The sequence below is a fragment of the Populus nigra genome, chromosome 5 (assembly GCF_951802175.1).
Source record: "Populus nigra chromosome 5, ddPopNigr1.1, whole genome shotgun sequence".
Lineage (NCBI taxonomy): Eukaryota > Viridiplantae > Streptophyta > Magnoliopsida > Malpighiales > Salicaceae > Populus > Populus nigra.
In genome coordinates this window covers 14,711,479-14,733,566 of record NC_084856.1, presented here as the reverse complement: position 1 = coordinate 14,733,566, position 22,088 = coordinate 14,711,479, and the positions used below count along the sequence as shown (strand labels likewise).

The window sequence follows — 22,088 nt, the reverse complement described above, 5'->3', positions numbered from 1 at the left end:
GAGAGTAAAAATAAAAGAAAAATAAAAGAGAAAAAATAAAAACACAAAAAATCCTAGCTATCTTTCATGCAATTTTTTTTATAATTTTTCATATTAATGTAAAATAGACTATAATTGTTTTAAAAAAATTTATTTATCTTTATCTTACTTCATCATATGTTTCTTATAGCAACTTAACATGACTTATGACACTCATGATCTACTATACATGCATCTTAGCGTGCACAAGATTTACCATTCTAAAAAATAGCACAGCTATTTAATTTTAACAAAATTTCAGTAAGCTCAACCTAAAATTTTATATAGTATTAATACCTTTAAAATTTTATCCAAGAGAATGGGTTGACATTGGTGTTACATGACATGTTTGCATCGAAAATAAAATGTTCTTCACTTATAAAGAAGTGGTTGGTGACACTTGTAAATGGAGAATTCATTAACCTCTAAGATATTAGGTGTTGGAAAATCATTTTGTAGATGACTTTTGAAAAATTATTAACCCTCAAGAATGTGCTTCATATTGCTGATGTTAAGGTTTGGCCATGTGAATTATAACTTTATATAAAGGTTAATAAATCTTAATTTATTACCAATTATATTTTTTACAAAAGTCAAAAGTGTAAAATTTGTGTAGAATCAAAATCTACAAAACCTTTTTTTTCAAACAATTGAAAAAAATAGTAAATCTCTGGATTTAATTCATTTAAATATTGGCGATTTATAATTTGTGCAAACTAGAGATGAGAAAAAAATATTGTTTTATTTTTATAGATGATTGCATAAGGTATTGTTATGCCTACTTTCTTAAAAGAAAAGATGAGGCTTTTGAAATGTTTAAACATTATAAGAATGAAGTTGAAAATTAACTTAATAAGAAGATAAAGATAATAAGAAGTGATAAAGGTGGAGAATACAAAACAACATTAGGTGAATTATGTTTCTAAAATGATATTATTCAACAAACTACTACTCCTTATTCATTATAACAAAATGTCATTACAGAACATAAAAAGTGAACATTAAAATAAATGATGAAGTAATCATCATGAATTAGAAAATGATAAAGTTGAGCTTAAAAAGAGTAAAAGTGATATGATTCAGGCAACAAAAAAACAATCAGATTTGGATTTTTACGTAAAATGCATAACTATCCAGTTTCATGACAACAGTCATAATTTCCAATTCGATTGTTGAATCGAGCTGAAATTTTATGTGGAGTCTTCTGACATGTTTTCCTACCTTGGGTTAAAATTTTAGGTGAATCAGAATTCAGGAAGGCAACACAATACTGGTTAATAGAGGCTGTATAAATTTTGTTATTTACTTTCTTTTGACTTATAAGCTTCCTAGCTAGGATTCTTTTCTTACAAGAATGTAGTACCTAGTTTTAGGGATTTTCTAGTATTGCAAGGATATTTAATGGGTAACAACATAGTTTCCATATGTGGTATAGACTCCATATTAATGCGGAATCCTTATAGTGTATGAAAACATTTATTCTATCCTTATTATAATAGGATTCTATCATTAAATAAGTTCTTAAATCAGGTAAGAATACTTTGAAAACATGAAAACTAAAGAGAAGTCAATTTCAAATTAATTCTCCTAGCTTATATGAGACTTCTAAATGGCAGCAAATCTGATCATATCATATTTAGGATATTAAATTTGGATTTATTATTGTTATTATTTTCTTTTTAGTTTAAGTTTTATTTATATTATTTAGGTTTAATTGTAAGTGGGCATCATATAAGTCCATATAAAAGGTCCATTAGGGTTGTTTCAGTCTAGATTCAATATAAATAAAGACATAACCAAACATGTATATAGACAATTCAGATTAATAAAATTTCTTGTTTGTCATACTTGTTGTGTGTTGGTGGGATAATATCCCTTCCTTGATTCTTTAAAGAACTGAAAAACAACTTATTAAAGAAAAACTAACTTTGTGGCGTCATCCTTACACTTTTCGTTCATGAATCAATATTTATTAGGTGGAGGTTTTCATTTCCAATAGTGTTGGTGCCTAGATATAGGTTATTTTTATATCACACTCCTATCAAATCTAATTTACTTGGCTTTCCATAAATTGATGTCTTTGCGTATAGGTTGCTTAACCGCGTGTTCAAGAGGTTCGCATAAAAAAGGGTAAAAATAACCAAAATATACGGTCTTAATTTTCTAACATACTTACTAAAAAATGAACTTTGAAACTACTTTGAGGTAATGTCTTATCCTAAAGCTTCATATTGGAAAGAGATAATCAATAGTGAAATTGAATCCATTATGAAAAATCAGACATGAGAACTAATATATCTTTCTCCTAGAAGTAAATCATTAAGCCATAAATAAATCTTTAAAAGAAAAATGAAAGCTAACGACACTATTGATAAATATAAAGCTAGACTTGTTAAAGATTTTAGACAACAAGAAGGTGTAGACTATTTTGATACATATTCATTTATGTCAAGAATAACTTTCATGTGAACATTAATATTCATCACAATTATTAACAAGCTTAAAGTATATTAAATAGATGTAAAAACAACTTTTTTAAATGGTAACCTTAATGAAAAAGTTTATATAAAGCAACCCGAGGGCTTGTCAAATCATTTTATGGTTTGAAACAAGCACCTAAATAATGGTATGAAAAATTTAATAAGATTATATTATCAAATGAGTTCAAAATCAACGAAATTGATAAATATATTTATGTTAAAAACATATATAACGATTATGTCATTGTATGTCTTTATGTGGACGATATGTTTATTTTAGGCAGTGATAATCACATGATCAAGTCTATTAAAAAATATATTCATTAACAAGTTCGACATGAAAGACTTTGGTGTTGTAACTGTTATACTATGAATAAAAATTTATAATATATCTGATGGATTGACATTATCCTAATCTTATTCTATTGAGAAAGCTCTCAATAATTTTTCTAAAGGTAATAATAACATTGTGAAAACACCAATAGATATAAGTGTCTATTTATCCAAAAAAAAATATAGGCAAAGGAATAGAAATTTAAAATATTCTTGAATAATTAGGAGTTTAATGTATGTTATGAATTGCACAAGACCTGATATTACTTACTCGATTAGCAAACTATGTAAAGTCAAAGGAAAATATCATAAATCCACTAACCAAAAGTTTATTGAGAGAGCTTGTGTATAATTCATCGAGGAGAATAGGCTTAATTAAAGCCTTAAAAATAAAAAAGTGTGATGATGGTAGTTATATCTAGTTGATTGAAGATCCCAATATCTAAGTTCAAATAAAAAACTAAGTCATATAACATTTTTTTGTAGCACTTGAAAATTGTCATTTCCTATATATTCATATGATATAAGAAGTGTGAGCTTCAATGTGACAAAGAATGAGCTATGCTCTTAATTATTTTTATATCACTTAGAGTATAACTCTTAATGAAAGATCACTTATATAAGTGTGAAATCTGGTTTTCCCTTTGAGAGTTTTGATAAATGTTAAATTTTCTAAAATACTTATATATCTAGAAGTTGTTTAAAGCTAAAGTGAACATAACTATGAGAACCAAAAAAAATATTAAGGTAGAGAATTATGTGAGTACTATAAACATTGTGTTCATAATTTAACAAGTAAATGCAACAATATTTCACTAAGAAAGGTTCAAAGCCAAAATGCTACATTTCCTGATGTAGTGATCTACCAAATCCATATCTCTTTACAAATCTTCAAGTCATTTTTAAACTAGTTTGACAATTTTCATTTATGTGAGGGATTGTTGGAAAATTTCACAAAACATGGTTCATAAGAACATTTAAAGTCAAATTAAAAGTGGGGTCCACTCACTTTTTAGGTTACAACTTTGTTGGAAATGTGTTTGGTATTGTGGTAGCTTTTGTGGTTGTGGTTTGAAAATGTTATTTTATAAAAAGTACTTTTAGTTGAGGTTGATTTGGTATTTATATATGTTTAGTTAAAACTGTGGTTGAAATTGAGGTTAAACAAAAAGTAGTTTAATGTGTTTGGTTAAAAAATTGCTTTTCAAATTGAGGTTATAAAATATATATATATATATATATATATATATATATATATATATATATTGATGGTTTTTAATTTAAATATTATAGATTTAAGTACTGTTATTACATCATGAAATAAATATTACTTATATCAAATATTTTTTACTGTTCTATTAAACTATCTATAATTGCATCACATATGAAATCTATCCGACAAGGACTACAGTTTCCTTGGTTTATTAAGCGCGCAACAACATCAGGTAAAATACCATCAGGAATAAAATTGGGATTGCGATCAAATTCTGCAAATGCATATCAAGCGATCTCTTTCTAATTTTTTGAATAAAACACAATTAAAAAAATGAATTTTTTTTACTGTGTTGGACCGGTTCAATGCATTTAGCTTTGAACCAAACTCGGTCCAGCCGGAAAAATCCAAAGACTTAAAAACCAAAATCACGGTACAAAAAATAATATATAATTATAGTAGAGCTAGAAGGGAACAAAGATGGAGATCACATACATTGAACATGAGACGAAAACAAAATCCAAAAATGAGACGGGAAGGCAAGCCAGAGCATATAAATGGTTCGAGATTTAAGATTTGCAAGGATTAATAAATAAAAATGAAAGAAAAAAATTAATATAGCTCTGAAAAAATATATAGAATGTCAGTCAAAAGGTATAATGGTAAGGCCCACGCATTAAGCAAATAAAAAGAGAGGCAAGAACGCAACAAGTAGCATGCAATTTCAGCTTCAACAAACAACATTTTCAACACAAATAATGGTAAGGCCCATGCATAAAAATCACGACTGATTTTATAACCAAACAATATGTTGCTACTGTTACATAATAAACGCAGCCGTAAATGCTTAGCCAAACACCCTTTTAATATTTAACATCAGCTTTTTAACATGGAACATTAACATGATTTAAAAAAATTATAAATGAATGAGAAGTTGATCTCGAGGAATCTTTAGTTGGCATGTTTTGGTGAAACCTAAAACCCTATAAAAAAAAATTATCTCATATAGAAAAGAAACAAAACTTTCTTAGTGTTTATAAAGTGTAAAGTTGAAAAGTTAAAATTAGACCTAAAGGGCACTCAAGATTTTAAAGGGAAGATGTCCTATGCAAAGTAGGCTTTGGGCTTAAACTCATACACATACACTTGTGTTCTGAACCGACTTGTTTATTGTTTGGGCTTTAGATCGAGCCTATGTTTGGGTTTAAATTTATTGTAAAATAATATTTTAGGCTACAAAAGATTTTTATATGCCAACTAAAATTTGAACTTGTACCTGGTTCATGAGAATTATTTCTTCCAACCCATTGGTTTGTCCAGTCCATGAAAAGAAGAATCTGATCAATTTTTTTAAAGCTCTTTCAACAATACACGGATAATTTTTTTAAACTTAAAAGTTACTTGATTTAAATGAAGATACATTTGTGTTTAACTATGGTTTATTGTGGATAAACAAAGTTGTTAGCGGGGGAAGTCCATGAGCTTTTAGTTCTTAAAATCCTCTATAAAAAAGGGCTAAAAAAGAGTGTTTGAGGTTGGTTAATTCTGCATTGTTTTGACAGAATTTGACACTCTTCTTTACTTTATTTTTCAATATTGTTTTCTGGTTTTAAACCTTTGTTTTTCTCAAAAAATTTCTCATAATCTAGAGTTTAGGTTCAGTCCTTGTAGATGAATTATTTAGCAATATTTTAGTGGATTGTTTGACCTTGTTTAGAAGTGCTCAAAAACAAAGTGATGTCATTGAAATCTTGAGAGATTTATTGAGACAAAAGTCATATAGCGTCAAGTGAAAAATAATAAAGTTTTAAGGATATATGATTGATTATCAACAATTATAAACCTTAATCAATTTTAAAAAGTTTTAACAAATAAGTATTTTTTTGGTGTTTATTTAATTGTTTGACCTTGTTTAGAAGTGCTCAAAAACAAAGTGATGTCATTGAAATCTTGAGAGATTTATTGAGACAAAAGTCATATAGCGTCAAGTGAAAAATAATAAAGTTTTAAGGATATATGATTGATTATCAACAATTATAAACCTTAATCAATTTTAAAAAGTTTTAACAAATAAGTATTTTTCTGGTGTTTATTTAATCTTATAGGATTGCAATTTTATATATATATATATATATATATATATATATATATATATATATATATATATATATATGCGCTAATCTTCTTATTATGCTTGCAAGTAACCATATACTTATTATATTTTAAATTTATAAACTAAACATATTTTCTACACATATCTAATTTTATTTCACCTAGCTAACTATATATATCCTCGAATTACAAAAATATTGTACCGAGAGAGGATGGCCTTTTCCTAGCAAGAATCAATAAAAGCAAATCTAGTTTTGGATTTATGGGCTCCTTCAAGTCACATCACAAACTGCACGCTTGTGGAATGCATGTGTCGTTTGCAGACTGCAATGGTGGGATCCAACATGTGCAATTCCATGCACCTCTCAAATTTCTTGGTATTTCATTTCCAGTTTTGATCATATATATATATTCCTTTGATTATTGAGGCACGAATTTTCCAATATTTTTTTTTTAAAAAAAAACCCCTCTTCCATTTGAAGTCTGTTACCATAGGGAAAATCACTTGGATTTCTGACAAATAAAAAGCCATCAAATAATTTGAATTCATATATGCTTATGGTTACTTATTAAAATCAAATTGTATAACTCTTGCTTGAAGTTTCCAAATATAAATGTAATAATCTTATTCAAACATATAAACACATATTTTTATTACTGATAGTTTAGGAAATGGATGTAGGAATATATAAATTTATTAGGATAATATATAAATTATATACACATGCATTATGTTTCAATTGTTTTTATAATTAAATTATAAGATTTATAAGCAATCAAATGATTAAAATCAGACCATTTTGCAATGGAAAGTAGACAATTAAACCAATTATACGAGTCTTTCATTAATAATTCACTTGACATATTTTTTTAGTGTTAAATAATTTAAGTATTGTACAATTAATGTTCTAAGTTTTGTATATAAATCTGTACAAAAGGAAATTAATTATTCTAAAATGCACAAGAAATCCTCAACATTAATATTAATTCAAAGTATCATTATAAGATATGGATCGACCCTCGCAACGTGGGGCCGACGACGACTAGCAATATGAAGCCCATCTCGTTGCTTGAACAATCATACGGCACCTCACCAATCCCTTGTCCTTGAAGTACAGGTCGAGAGACAGGCTTATATACCTCCCTTGTCTAGGGTTTAATTTATGAGATTATGGGTAAAGCCGTCAAGGTATTGCTTGAGTGCGGTGCATCTATCTCCAATGGAAGCTTACAACTTTAAAGAAAAACAAATGGATCAACAAACCAGTATTAAAGATATGATGTGATGGCCTTGAGTCAAGGAATTGTTTATTTTTGCATTTTCGGATATATTTTAAAACTTGAAAAGATATTAAAATAATGATTTTTAGTACTTTTTGATTATTTTGGCGTGCTAATGATAGAAGTAAAAAAAAATTGTTTTAATACATTTTCAAGCAATACCAAACACACAGCTATCTACTTTTTAAGAGTTCGTCTTAGCACTGCAGTAGCAGTTGCTTTTTAAAATGATTTTCGCTTGAAAATAATACATCAAAATAATAATTTTTTATTTTTTAAATTTTATTTTTAATATCAACACATTAAAACGATGTAAAAACATCTAAATTTTAATTTTAAAAAAATAATTAATTTTAAAAATACAAAAATAAAAATAAAATAAACGTGCCACCGAATGGACCAAAAATGGTTTGCCCCATTCATCACAAATATGAGGCAATGCCATTCAAATCACTAGCACAAATTTTGATGGGCCACTAGTCCCATCCGCAGCCCTCCATACCCGGATAGAATTTATCTCTCTTTGGGCTCTGGTGCTATTAAGATGGGCCCAGATGGGCCTCCATTACAAGCCAACCAAAGAGATGTCAAATTCCAATGCCCGAACTTGTCTTTTTCTTCACCTACAATCTGTATAGATGGCACTTGACACTATCGTGGCCATCGTCCCATAGTTGGACCAATATAATGATGTTGAAACATGTTTATGCTATAGAGTATATCCCATATAATACCATTATTTCTCTATTAATAATGTAAGAACACTAAAGGGTGGGTGTTTGTAGATATAATTGAGTTAGGTTTCGAGCTCATAATTATATTTAATTTAACTTTTGATATTTTTTTTTTGGAGCTTATATATATGTGGAGTTGGGATGATTTTTTTGTGAATGTATTTATACATTGAGCTTATATATTGTTACTTTTCATGAGTTGAACTAAGATTTGAGCTTAATCAATTAGCCCAAAACTTGTTATAACATGAAACAAATAGTTTATGTTTAATATATCAATTGACTAATAATAGAAGAATCAATTGCAAAAATAGACAAAACAAATAACAACAAATTAAGCTTGTTGTTTTATGGTTTACAAGTTGGGCCGGGTTGACTAGATTTTAATAATCCTGACTCACCATCCAATCCGTGATGTATATTTTTTAGATTTTTAAACCACTATTATCTATAATACCCATATTATATAACTTTGACGGGTCGAGTTGAATCCAATAATATAAATATTGTAAATGAACTAATTATTTTAGCATCCCTAACCACAAATCATTATTGACTATTATCCCGAATAATTTCTCATAAACTAGGTCAAATAGTGCTTTTATATATGTCCCTTTTTTCATGTAAGTTATGATATTTGATGGGTGTAAAACTTCAAGTAAACACCAGGTAAGTAAGAAGGAGTTAATTCGAGACCATTTAATTTTCTTTGTTTTTTAATAACACCTAAAATCATCATCTTCTTCAATATATTCTGCCATATACAATACATATTCTTTAAGGATATATTTCTTATATATAGTTTAATTAGTTTAAACATGAAAGAGCACTCAAATCTTGAGATTTTTGTTTTACATGTGTTCATAAGCTTTCAACGCACCACTTCTTTATCGACTTCACAACTCAATTGTCCTTCATCGAGAGGTCCAAACTAGGGTTTATTTCATACCTCATCATAAGCGTACTCTCTCTTTACAACTTTTCTTCAAGGGAGTTTTATAAACTACTACAATAAGTGCCTGCAATGACAAAAATAAATAAATAAATAAATAAATCAATCAATCAATCAATGACCATGAGCCATTCATCAAACCACTCAGTTGGAAAATGTAATTAGTAGCACTATCATGCTAATGCCAAGGTATTTAAAAAATATTATTTTAATTGCTCATACCAGTTAAATATTTTTTTGTTTTTGAAAGATCGTGTTTATACATATTATATTACACATTTGATGGAGGGATGCATTATATTTTTCATGCTAGGGGATTTCATCACGCATCGAATTGTATACGTATTAAATTAATTAGATGTAAACATTTAAAATTTATAAATTGAAGAAACTAAGTAATCAATCAGACGATTCAAATTTTAAAATTTTAAACAAAACTAATTGATTGAGTTTTCTCTTTACCACCCCATGAACAAATCCTCGTTATGATAATTGACATATCCATCATATATATATATATATATATATATATATATATATATATATATATATATATATATATATATATATATATAAAAGGGGTTAGATTTGACATAAAAGCAACAAAAGTCATGGACGTGGCCCATTACTTAAGATTTGTGCACTATATATTATAATGGATGGGAGATGGCTTCCATCATCATTAATTCCAAGCTTCTAATCACATTTCTCATCAATTTATTCCTTTTCACATGATAGGTAGTTTGACCCAAAGGGGAGATTATATTTGGATTCTTGGGTGCCCTTGTTCCTCCATGGTTCATGAACTTGCCCGCCCTCAAATTCTTTTCCTTTCTCTATTTTATTCCTGATAAATCAATCACATCGATCCAATTCATCCATTTCCCCTCTTTATTTTCTTGTCGCCGTTTTCTCCTTCACACCAAGTGCGATTTTCCTTTTTTTACTCTGTTTTTTATTCTTGTGGTGTTACAAATAAAATTTTAAAAATATATATTGTTTAATATATTTTTAAATAAAAACTACTTTAAAAAATCAAACCCTATATAAAATAAATCAATGCCAGTCTTATTAATAGAAATTCAAAATAGTAAAATTAGCATTTAGGTTGAAAAGGAGCACTCTTGCAAAGTGGAAAGTGGAGGAGACCGCTCCTTTGTCTGTTTCCGCAATGGCTCATTCATTTACGGTTGACGTGGCTTCTATAAGAAAAAAAGCGTAGGGATGCTTCTCTAGGACACGACATATGATGCTTAGATTAATATCTCTTCTTTCAAACAAGAATATTAGCTAAGAATTCCAGAGAGGAATTAATGCTCTAGTTAAGGTTTCGTTGTCTGGAAAATCAAACTTTCTTACATATAGAGTTAGTTAATTATACGTAAAAGAAAAATCTTTTACATGCAACAATATAAGTATATTGTAGTAATAATTATTTATTAATATTTTTTTTAAAAAATTATTTTAAACACCAGCAAATTAAAACGATGAATAAATATAAAAATAAAATAATTTTAAATAAAAAAAATCAAAATTCTTGAAAACAGGTTGCAAAACAAACAGAAAAATTATATTCATACTTATATATATATATATAAGCAATATCATAATTGTAATATACGTACCTTGATATCAAATATATATTGTCCTCGCTAATCATAGCTTATTTTCTGATTCATGATCAGCCTAGGGTTGATCATGACCTGAGGAGGCCCAGTGGGATGAGCACTACTGTACAGCTAAACCTTCATATCAAAACGCCAAGTAATTATGAAAACTCCTTATCACTAATGGCGTCCCTTCCATCATCTTATCACGTTAAAAATAATTCTGGAAGCTGACCGACCGAAAGCTTACTGTTATTCTGTCCAAAAATCATAATTCATATCTTATCTTAGCAAACTCCATCATTAAAAATAAATACTCGATATATGCTGCTTGAGGAGACCAAAAGCGAGAAGGAAAAAAAATTATTCTCTTGCGATAATATATTATATTGCTTGATAGATCGATGCAACAGCATGCAGTCTTTCGATCGCAGTAAAATGCATGCTTACAATTTTATATACGTATTTTAAATGCTCAATAATTACTTGCAATTCTTTATACTTGTGTATTAATATACCTCCATAATTAAAGAATTAAACTATTTAAATAAATTTTTTATATAATGAAAAATCTAACATTCTAATAAACTAATCTATTATAAATCTTTCTTCATCAATAATTTCTATATTAACTAAGATTTTTTTTATTAATATTAAAATTTTTATAAACTCTAAATTAAATTAACCAAGATATTAGTTAATCATCGGTTATTCATATTCATGTTTCAGATTAGATTTGATGTATAACCTTTGAAACATCAAATCATTGCTGGCAGTAGAAATACCAATGGTGATGTGTAATTTGTATTTACATCACTTGAAACAACTGTGCGATGGCCTTTTTAAATGAAATTATTTGTGCTTTAAGACCTTTCTCTTTTAATTTATCTCACCATGCATCATAACGCCATGCAGTCTGAAGATTTTCATCTCAAACAAAGATTGTAGTGCAGAGAGGAGAATAATTGTGCCAGGCAGAGGGCATATATACCATCTAAGAAGAGTACTGCCATTGAGTTTTTTTTTTTTTTTTGTCTTTTATTATTGATCAAGCAATCATGAATTATATAAACAAATGGGAAGATGCAAGAGATCCGCTTAGAAACCTTTGCTCCATACAGGGAGTCGGTATAAAATGAGCTCTAGGCGCAGTCAAGTATAATGAGCTCCTCTGCTCAGATGCTCCGTGATGGTGCTGTGGTTGGTGCTATAATAAGTGGCCAGCTTGCAGGATATATTGGTCGGAAAGGGGTAATAAATTTTCTACTTATCTGTCAAAATCAAATTAATTATGATTAAGGATTTGAAAGAACTAATACATTTTCGAGTCTTGACCTGTGAATTGAATCTTCGAATTGCTGCATTGTTGTGTTGTGTTGCCCTGCAATAATCATTGATGGTCGCGGCGGTGCCTGATATAACGTCTTGATGGCTAAGTATATCTTCAGCTAAAGTGAGTTATTTATGATAAGGCTTGGCTTTTCCTTGAGTGCTGTGCGCGTCTTTTGTTAATAAATAGTTTTAGTTTAGTTTATATATAATTCTTTTTTGTATTTAGATGCACTTTAGAATAAATAAATTAATGAATTTCTAATCTCCTTTTCTTTTATATTTGTATTTTTTTTCTTGTATTGATTTGAATTAATTTTAACATCTTTGTTATCTGAGCTGATTTAATTATATGTTCGTTTTAATTATAGGATTCCTCATTTTTGTTCATGGGAAGCTTGTTGGAAGGATTTGGTGTCGGAAAAGGAATGTGGAATGCTATCGACAAGTCTTAATTTGAGCATATAACTGAACAAGAATGACTAATTTATGTGAAGTCTGTAAATCTTTTATTTCTTGCAACAGTTCTAATGGAGAAGTAAACCATTTTAATTTGTTAAACCAGTGCTTTTTTACATGATATTTAATGTTAGCCATAATTAAATAGTTCAGAAAATGAACTTTAATTTGTTAATTATCATGGTAAGAAATTTGTTTTAATTAAACAAATTATGTGTGAATATAAATTAATAACACTTAGTGTTTTATATTTAGTTTTTTTTAATATATGGTGACTAATTAAAGGTTGATAATGGTGGGAATTAATTCTAAACTTTTTAACTTCTTATAAAAATTAGGGTGAAGAAAGAGTTTAATCCGAGAATTTTTCAAGGTTTTACACTCTTCCTCACCTCATATTTTAGTGTTTGATTTTTATTCTATTTTTTTTATTTTCCTTCCAGATCTAAAGTTTAAGTTTATATTATTAAGAGATATTTGAGTTCTATATTTTTTAGTTCCAAGATTCAATCCAAAGTATATCTAAATTAAACTGGTGTTATTGAAATCTTGAGAGACATATTACATATATCCTAATTATACAAGTGAGAAGTAATAAAATCTTAAAGAACAAAATTTTTTTTTATTAACAATAACAAAAAAATTATTATTTTAAAATACTTTAACAAGTAAATACTTTTCTTGTTTTAATTTTATCACAATTGATTTTAAGATTTTTTTTTCTATTAGTTTATAGACTTAAATCGACTTGGCGATGGGGCGGCTTACAATCCATTTAAGAATGAGTTTGCTCAACCACAAAAATATAGTGCATGTTTGGTTAATTATAAGAAGTTGCAATTTAAATAGTGAGTCCCACCAATAATTATTGAGGTTTAACCTCAATTATTTTGAAGCAATTTTAACTTGCTTTTACTTAGGTCTAATCTTAGTTATTAGTTTATCTTTGCAAGATTATTTTTTAAAATAAAGAGAGAATTGTTGACATGGTGAGACCAAAATAACCTTAATTTTTACCTTTCTTTCAATTTATCTTTGCTGATAAAAAAAAAAAAAAGAGAGAGAGAAAACCATTTACAATACACATATCACCATGGGCTCTTAATAAATAATATTCTAGACTTTAGCAAAAACTTTTTAAAAAAGGGTAATTAAAAAGAAATTGATGGATGCTAGAAAGGAAGTACTAAGAAATATAGCTAGGAAAACATGCTAAATACATAAATGAAGATGTTTGTCAAGTTTCATGGTTATGCAATTGGATAATATAATTTTTTCAAAATTCAAAGTAATTCTTGGATATTGTTCGATACTAACAAACTGTCAATACCTTGAGTATATAATTTTATTGATTTATTTTATTTTGCAATCAATATCATTATAAGCTAACAAAACAACGAATATCAAAAACCTTTTTGAATAAATTATATTCATAACAAGATTGTAACTAGTTTAATAAAATAATAAAAATAGAATCTTAATGTTAATGACATATTAATAATAATAATGTAATTCAAAAACTCAAGATTACTACATGTTCTTTTTATTTTATTATTTATAATATTTTTAACAACAATTTTAACCAAATACCTTTTAATTACTTTTATTTAATAATAACTTCAACTGTATTTTTAACTAAACATATTTTTTAATCCAATCAACAACAATTAAAATAACTTTTTAAAATTTATTTTTTTCTAAGCATGACTTAAAAACTACCACAACACCAATTCCGTTTTAGTTCCCCTTTAGCTCATGTTCACTGTGTCATCAATAATTACAATTTCATCGGTATGCTTTCTGCATAGACCTGTTGCATCTTCCAGCAAAAGAACAACAATTCGGTTTGCAGATTTCAAGCAAGGAAGATATTGGTTTCCTTTGATGGTAGTTTGAAATTACTGTTTTCTTACCTCTGCAACTTTAGAACCCTAATGTTGATACTGGTGGGTATGCTGCAGGTGGGAATTGGATTACTTGTGCTCCAGCAATTCAGTGGTGTCAATGGGATCTTTTTCTATTCTAGCAACATCCTTGCAAATGCTGCAGGTGTTATGTCCTTGTACAGTCTCATGTCAGGACAGTATTTCAAGGATTGATTGCACATATCATTTTGATGGCTCTTTATATCACCTAATCTTGCCACGGGAAGACCCTGTTTTTTTTTCGGGCCAATCAATCCCAACTAAATATAGTTCTTAAAAGTCAACAATCCAAAATTACTCTTAAGGCTACTCTACACATTCCTTTATCTTGTTATGCTAGTGACCTAAATTCCAAAACGTTAAATTGATGGTTTACTAAACTATCATAATCTTGACAGGAATTTCCTCAAGCAATTAATCTTGCTACATTTGGACTTGGAGCTATGATTCCATTTGCCCTTGGGCTTTAGCTTGGTGAAGTAGTGGAATGGATAGATGTCCTATTCGATATAATCTTCAGAAGAAAAGGGAATTTGTAAATTAATTTGCAGGCATCCAAAATTTGAGAGAAATTCTTGTCTGGGTTATATGATAAGTAGCTGTTTCTTTTGTAGGTCGTAGCCGCTGGGATCGCTTCATGGTTGATGGATAAAGCTGGGCTGGGCTGGGCTGGGCGTAGGAATTCCTGGTTACTGTTGCTTTTTATGTGGAGGTTTGTAAAACTACCAAACCTATGATATGTTTCATTCTGTGTACTTAAAGTTTATCGTTCATCAAGCATCTGACTTTATTTATCGTGATCAAATTTTGATTTCTTATTTTCTCTCTCGTTCTTCGTTTTGTACTAGGGCATTTCCCCACAGGATTCATATTTGTATCACATAATGGGAATTCTGGCACTTGGAGGGCTTGTGGGATGTTTCATGTATCCATGCTCTTGTTTGTTACCTTCCTTACAAGGGAATCTCTTTCTTTTTATCCAGGTTGTGGTGGTTTCCTTCTCAGTGGGACTTGGAGCTATTCCTTAGATCATAATGTCTGAGGTATCCGGAACTTCTTACTTTATATCAACCATCTGCTTCCAGTGGAGGGCTATGGTTTTGCTCTTAACCCCTCCACCCATGATAGTCATTCAATGTTGGTTTTAGAATGCGATGGAACTACAGTCAGATTGTCAGCTTATGAAGTTTATTTATGTGTTTAGTGATGGTGAAAGAGTTATTCATGAATTGTTTTCTTAAAGTGAGCAGATTTTTTACTGGCTCGTTTCAGGTTCTCCCAGTGAACATTAAGGGCCTTGCTGGCAGTGTTGCAACATTGGCTGGCGTCCTGGCTTGTAACAATGACTGCAAACTTGCTCATGACTTGGAGCAGTGCAGGTCTCCCTCTCTCTCTCTCGCATAGTGTGTGTGTACATGTGTGTGGCACACGATTATTATTCTAATTTCTTGTTGGAAATAAAAGCGTAAACAAAGAAGGAGGAGGAATTGGAAGGATAAATGATAGAGCTCAATACCAAAAGCAAATCTTATTATATTTTTTTGTTGTTTTGATCACCTTTTATAGTACAAGGAAGAGTAAAAAAACTACAAAGCTTAATTAATAAAGAAGCAAAAACACTTTCTTTTAATAAAAAACCATAAAAGCTAATAAAAGACAACTGAAACAAAACTATAAAAGCTAATAAAAGATATTGAAAGTTACAAATTATATTTAACATTTCTAACCAATGAATCCACTGCTCTGTCAACAGGGACCTTCACTATTTACACGGTGGTCAGTGCTTTCACTGTCATTTTTTCTCTCTGGGTCCCTGAAACCAAAGGAAGAATTCTAGAAGAAATACAATCGTCGTTCAGATGGAAGTGTTTGCTCAACGATATGTGTGCTGGTTTGATTTTATTAGTGAAAATTGATTGAAATATACATGTATTTTTTTCCTTCTTTTTTTTTTCCTTTCCAGTGTTCATTTGTTGTGTTAAAAGGAAAAAACGAAATAAACAAAGGAGAAAAGAAGTAAAAATTTCAGTAAAATTCATTTAAATTTTCCTTACAGTAGACGTAACATACCTAGAACACCGACAAGTAGTACAAAGTGCAGTAAATATGAAGGCAAAATGAAAGATATTTGTTGTCTTGTCACTTCTGCACTCCATTTTCAAGCAACGAAGTAAGAAATCGCTTGAGACATCTATTATAGACACAGGGACGTTCCAGGTGAACTAAGTGGCCTGCCTTCTGTATGCCCTGAAATGTTGCCGTCTCGCCTAGTTGCCTGTAACAACAAAACAAATCCATCAGTATGCTGCACTTTTAGTTGCCTTTGCACTCTTTCTTTTGCTTGTGTTTTGACGATTGTCCTCGAATTTGCATGTGTTCGTGTCTGTATCAGCTAATAAATCACCATATACGTTCAGTATGATTCATTGATTTGCGGTTAATATCTAACAAGTAGTTATAGATGTTGCAAGGCATACCCTTTCATGTTCTGTGCGAGCCCCAGATTGAAGATTTGGTCGTTCTCCCCCCATAAGAGATGTATCTTCTGCAACATTTAATTGTGGCTGTGATCATGTTAAACATATGCATTATGAGCAATAAACATGAGGAATTAAGTACTGAAATTACCTGTACAAACCTAGGGATTGTGGGGTCTTTATTGTTGATGACTAACCCCTCTAGAAGTTCAGCTCTCTCTTTTCTGTTAGTGAACATCACCTGTAAGTCTTCAGTTAGTGCTTGTTAGCTAAAAAGTCACTGCTACTAATTAATCAAAGCAACCAAATTGTAGGGAGAAAACAGTGCACGGAAGGCTGAATGTGCGAGTGTTATTTTTAGCAAGCCGAAACTCTCTAGTTTGGAAGCCAAAATGGTTTTGAGACAGACAAAAGCTGTGCTTTGACAATTCCATCGACCTTGAATTCTTATGCATAAATAAAAGGGCCATCTAAAAGCTGCATAGTTAGAGATGGCAAGTACTGCTGTTACCACCTACCTAGCGAGCACAGCATTTAGGTTGAGCTGGTAGAACGAAACACGTAACTAAGGTGTCCTTGGTTGGGGCTGAGACAAATGTCCCTGACGACATTATTCTCCCCCAAAAAAACCAGGGAAATTGAAGGGATAAGGTAACTTAGTGATTTGGCCTCGCAATTAAGGAAATCACGTTAAAATTCTTATAATTTCCTAATTAAAGTATAGGTGAAAATTCTACAGCAATCGTGGGCAACACAAGAAAAAAATCTGCCAAAGCATTAAAAAAGAAAGTACAAGGTAAATTCGTGTGTGGACCTAGTGGCCTGCAACTTGCAATCTCTACCTCCCGTCTTGTTTCGGTCCTCTGTGTGTGGGTGTGTGTTCATGCATGTATATATGATTGGAGTCCTGCAAAAGCTCGCTAGCAAAATTGTTTATTAAAATAAAGACTTTCGGTCCAATAATTATATGTAACAAGTGCCAAAAAGAAAAAATAATAGTAATGGATAGAAAATCCAATCAAGTCCCGTTGAAGATGCAAATTAACAAACCTCAAGGTAGTCTTTGTGAAGCCTATTTGGGAACCAAAGCTTCTTGTAAGTAGCAACAGAAAGTAGTGTTTTAAGACCTTTAACAGAATCAGGCAGCAAAAGCTCCGAGGAGGACTTGAACCCAAGTTCACTTAGAGTTGCTTCACTGATCGAGTCAGTCATTGCCAGGATTGAACCAGATATGACCATGGCTTGAACCAGGTCAGGATACAACTCAGCCATCTTAAACGCCACCATGCCACCATAGCTAAACCCCACTACAATACACTTCTCTATTCCGAACTTCTTAAGACCTTTCACCAATGTTTCAGCCTGAAACGTTGGCGAACGGTCTGTTTTATCAGTGATTGAGCTACCGAAGAAAAGAAGGTCAGGGATATAAACTGAATACTTTTTGGTCAAGGCACCAACTTGGAATTGCCAAGTGACAATACCTTCAGCAGCAAAGCCATGGACTAGAACTATTACAGGTTTGTTTGGTTTGGTTAAGGTTTTGGTCTTGTTCTTTTCACCTTTTTGAGGTTTCTTGACGGTTTCATTTGGAACCCAAAAGTTCATGACCGTGCCAGGCTCAATCTCTACTCGGTGAGGTTGCACTCCTGCCATTTTCATTAGGCCATGCAATAATGGCGTCTGTGCTGCCACAAGGTTCACCATCTTTCTATGTGTGTGATTGTGTGTTTTCTCTCTTTCTGTTGCAAAGTTTGAGCAACGAATGAAAACCAGATGAGGGTTTTAAGCTACCATGGAAAGAAGGTTTGTTATCTGCTGTCATTAAAGTGGTGATGTTTGACAGAGAACCAGGGCAGATGGGCCAAGGCCCCATATCCTATGATCTTGTGGTTGACAATGCTAATCGTGCTCCTGCAAATTTCTTGCACGAAATCGAAATCTGTGTTTCAAAGTTAATTATTTTTAACTTCGTGTACAAACAACAGCTGTTTGATTTTGATCACCAGCACTGCCTGCTCTTCACCTCATTAAATTTAAACAGCTAAGTGAGGCTCCAGAAATTACACATGTTTACAGCTATTTTGTGTTTGGTTTCATAATTAAATAGAATGAAAGTAGTAAGATTCAACGTCTAACATCTTAATCATTAAAAAATTATCTTTAACTTAATAACTTAATTTATTATATAAAACTCTAAAAAAAAGTTTTATATTATTTTGTAGATATAACACTATTATATCTACAAAATACCAGAAGGAACACATGTTGGGTCATTCAAGCAATCAAACACACACAAATTTACGTGGTTCGGCAACTTGCCTACTCCACGGAGCTACTGGTTTGTATTAATCAAGTTTAGAAACAATACAAACAACAAAACAAGGAGGAGGAGAAAAATCTTCTCAACTCAACTCAACTCTCCCTAGCTCTCTCTCTGTGTTTCTCTCTTGTTCTCAATCTGTTCTCACTTTTGCGTCTCACTCTCAGCAGCTCTATTTATAATCAAGACACTTTCCTTTAGTCAAATATGGTAGCCACCATTTTCAATGGTAGGCAACCTACCATGCCTAACTTTGCAGCCATGTTTGACATGGCTGCCACCACCACCAGCTTGTGTCCACACTTAACAATCTCCCACTTGGACACAAATGGTGCTAGATCTGTCTTTTAATCTCTGAGACCAACTGAAGCTTTACACAGCTTCAGTTTATCAAGAGTAACTCCTTTGGTTAACATGTCAGCTGGATTCTTGCTTCCGCAGATCTTTTCTAGCATTAGTTGCTCCTCGTCTAGCAATTGTCGGATGAAGTGATATTTGATCTGAATATGCTTCGTCCTGGAGTGGAATGCTGGATTCTTGGCAAGGAAGATTGCACTCTGACTGTCGCTATACAAAGTACCCTTTTCATTCATCTTGCCCAACTCTTTCAGAAAACTCTGCAGCCATACGATCTCTTTTGCAGATTCTGAGACTGCAACATATTCAGCTTCTGTTGTTGAAAGAGCGACGATCTTTTGCAAGGTAGAACTCCAGGAAACAGCAGTCCCTCCTAGAGTATATACATATCCTGTAGTGCTCTTTCTACTATCAACATCTCCTGCTAGATCAGCGTCTACAAAACCTTCAAGTTTCAAACCACCAGCTGTGAAAGTAAGACATGTCTCTGATGAACCTTTTAAGTATCTCATGATCCATTTCACCGCCTCCCAATGTTGCTTTCCAGGATTGCTCATATATCGGCTTACAACTCCCACTGCATGGGCAATGTCTGGTCTGGTACAGACCATAGCATACATCAAAGAGCCGATAGCTGAGGCGTATGGAATCTTATCCATGTATCCACTTTCTAGCTCAGTTTTTGGTGACTGGTCTTTGCTGAGCTTGAAATGATTCCCCAGAGGTGTACTTACTGGTTTAGCATTATCCATACTAAACCTGCTGAGAACCTTCTTGACATACTCTGTTTGTGAAAGCTTTAGTATGCCTTTGTCTTGATCTCTGATGATTCTCATGCCAAGTATTTGTTTAGCAGCTCCCAGATCCTTCATTTCAAACTGTTTTGACAATTGTTGTTTCAGCTTGTCAATCTCCTCAATGTTGGATCCTGCAATCAACATATCATCCACATATAATAGTAGAATGATGTAGGAGTTGTCAAAATGTTTGACATAGCAACAGTGATCAGCCTGGCATCTTGTGTATCCCGAACTACACATGAAGTTGTCAAACTTCTTGTACCACTATCTTGGCGCTTGCTTCAAACCGTATAGGCTTTTCTTTAGCTTGCAGACTTGGTTCTCCTTTCCTGGTATTTCAAACCCCTCTGGTTGTTGCATGTAAATGTCTTCCTCCAATTCTCCATGAAGAAAAGCTGTTTTTACATCTAATTGTTCAAGATGTAAATTCTCTGCCGCTACTATCCCCAGAACAACTCTGATTGTTGTGAGCTTCACAACTGGAGAAAATATCTCAGAGTAGTCAATCCCTTTCTTTTGTTGAAACCCTTTTACAACAAGTCTTGCCTTGAACCGTTTGCTTCCGTCATGCTCAGTCTTTACTCTGTAGACCCACTTGTTTTGCAAAGCCTTCTTTCCTTCAGGTAGTGTGGTCAGCTCCCAAGTCTTGTTCTTCAGCAACGAACTCATCTCATCCTTCATGGCTAACTCCCACTTGCTTGAGTTTCCATCTTGTAAGGATTCTTCATAACTTAGCGGCTCACCACTATCTGTCAATAAAATATAATTCAGTAGAAGTGTGAACCGTTGTGGGGGCTTTATAGTCCTTGAAGACCTGCGAACATAAACAATTGGTTCACTTGGCTCTGCATCGTCTTGTGTAGTGGTGGGTACAGATGTGCTTGAATCTTCTTGTAAAGACTCTTGAGTTTTGTTATGCTCGGTAACATCAGGAAGCCCTTCTAATCTGATGAATTCAGATTTTTGTGGACTTGTATCTGAATCAGTCATATCTGTTTCTGCACTTGATCTGTCTTTGTACAAAACTTTCTCATTGAAGATCACGTTCCTGCTTCTGATAATCTTTCTGTTCTGATCATCCCAAAACCGAAATCCAAATTCTTCATCTCCATAGCCAATGAAGAAACATTTCTTGGATTTGGCATCTAGCTTGTTGCGTGCATCAGAATCTATATGCACATAGGAAACACACCCAAAGACCTTTAAATGAGAGATTTGTACCTCTTTTCCTCTCCATACTTCCTCAGGCAATCTGAACTCCAAAGGAACTGATGGTCCACGGTTGATCAAGTAAACTGCAGTATGAACTGCGTCAGCCCAGAATGTTTGAGGTAGCCCTGAATGCAACCTCATGCTTCTAGCTCGTTCATTGATGGTCCGGTTCATTCTTTCAGCAATGCCATTCTGTTGTGGTGTGCCTGGAATGGTCTTTTCCATTCTGATACCATTAACAGCACAATACTCCTTGAAACCTCCATCAATGTATTCTCCTCCATTATCAGATCTTAAGCATTTCAACTTCAAACCTGATTCATTCTCAACCATAGCCTTCCACTTCTTGAATGTTTCGAACACATCAGATTTATTTTTCAGAAAGTAGACCCATACCTTTCTACTGAAATCATCAATGAAAGTTACGTAATACCGAGAACCTCCAAGAGATGCCACTGGAGAAGGTCCCCATAAAT

The 22,088-nt window shown here is 31.8% G+C and overlaps 1 protein-coding gene and 1 pseudogene across 5 annotated transcripts; one reads left to right on the top strand and one right to left on the bottom strand.

Annotated features, from left to right (window-relative positions):
• Positions 1-11,891: 11,891 nt before the first annotated feature.
• On the top strand, positions 11,892-16,363 carry LOC133694433 (sugar transporter ERD6-like 4; annotated as a pseudogene).
• On the bottom strand, positions 15,944-18,725 carry LOC133693906 (uncharacterized). 5 transcript variants are annotated; one of them, XR_009842198.1, is made up of 5 exons: positions 17,971-18,627; positions 17,072-17,161; positions 16,921-17,007; positions 16,514-16,718; positions 15,944-16,256 (listed from the first exon to the last, which is right to left on the bottom strand). XR_009842198.1 is itself a non-coding variant. In XM_062115284.1 (4 exons), exons 1-4 carry the CDS (start codon positions 18,625-18,627, stop codon positions 16,638-16,640), a joined length of 915 nt encoding a protein of 304 aa, XP_061971268.1. In that variant the 5' UTR covers positions 18,628-18,725; the 3' UTR covers positions 16,456-16,637. The 5 variants fall into 5 exon arrangements, 3 of the variants coding, with proteins under 3 accessions (XP_061971268.1, XP_061971267.1, XP_061971269.1); XR_009842197.1 differs by having other exon boundaries at positions 16,921-16,988; XM_062115284.1 differs by lacking the exon at positions 15,944-16,256 and having other exon boundaries at positions 16,456-16,718; positions 17,971-18,725.
• Positions 18,726-22,088: the final 3,363 nt, after the last annotated feature.

Bases quoted from the DNA above. Each gene is read 5' to 3' on its own strand.
- LOC133693906 (XM_062115283.1), bottom strand. From the start codon at position 18,627: ATGGTGAACCTTGTGGCAGCACAGACGCCATTATTGCATGGCCTAATG. The intron at 17,162-17,970 runs GTTTGTTAATTT...GAAGACTTACAG, and splicing joins TTCACAAAGACTACCTTGAG to GTGATGTTCACTAACAGAAA. The intron at 16,989-17,071 runs GTAATTTCAGTA...TAAATGTTGCAG, and splicing joins CAATCCCTAGGTTTGTACAG to AAGATACATCTCTTATGGGG.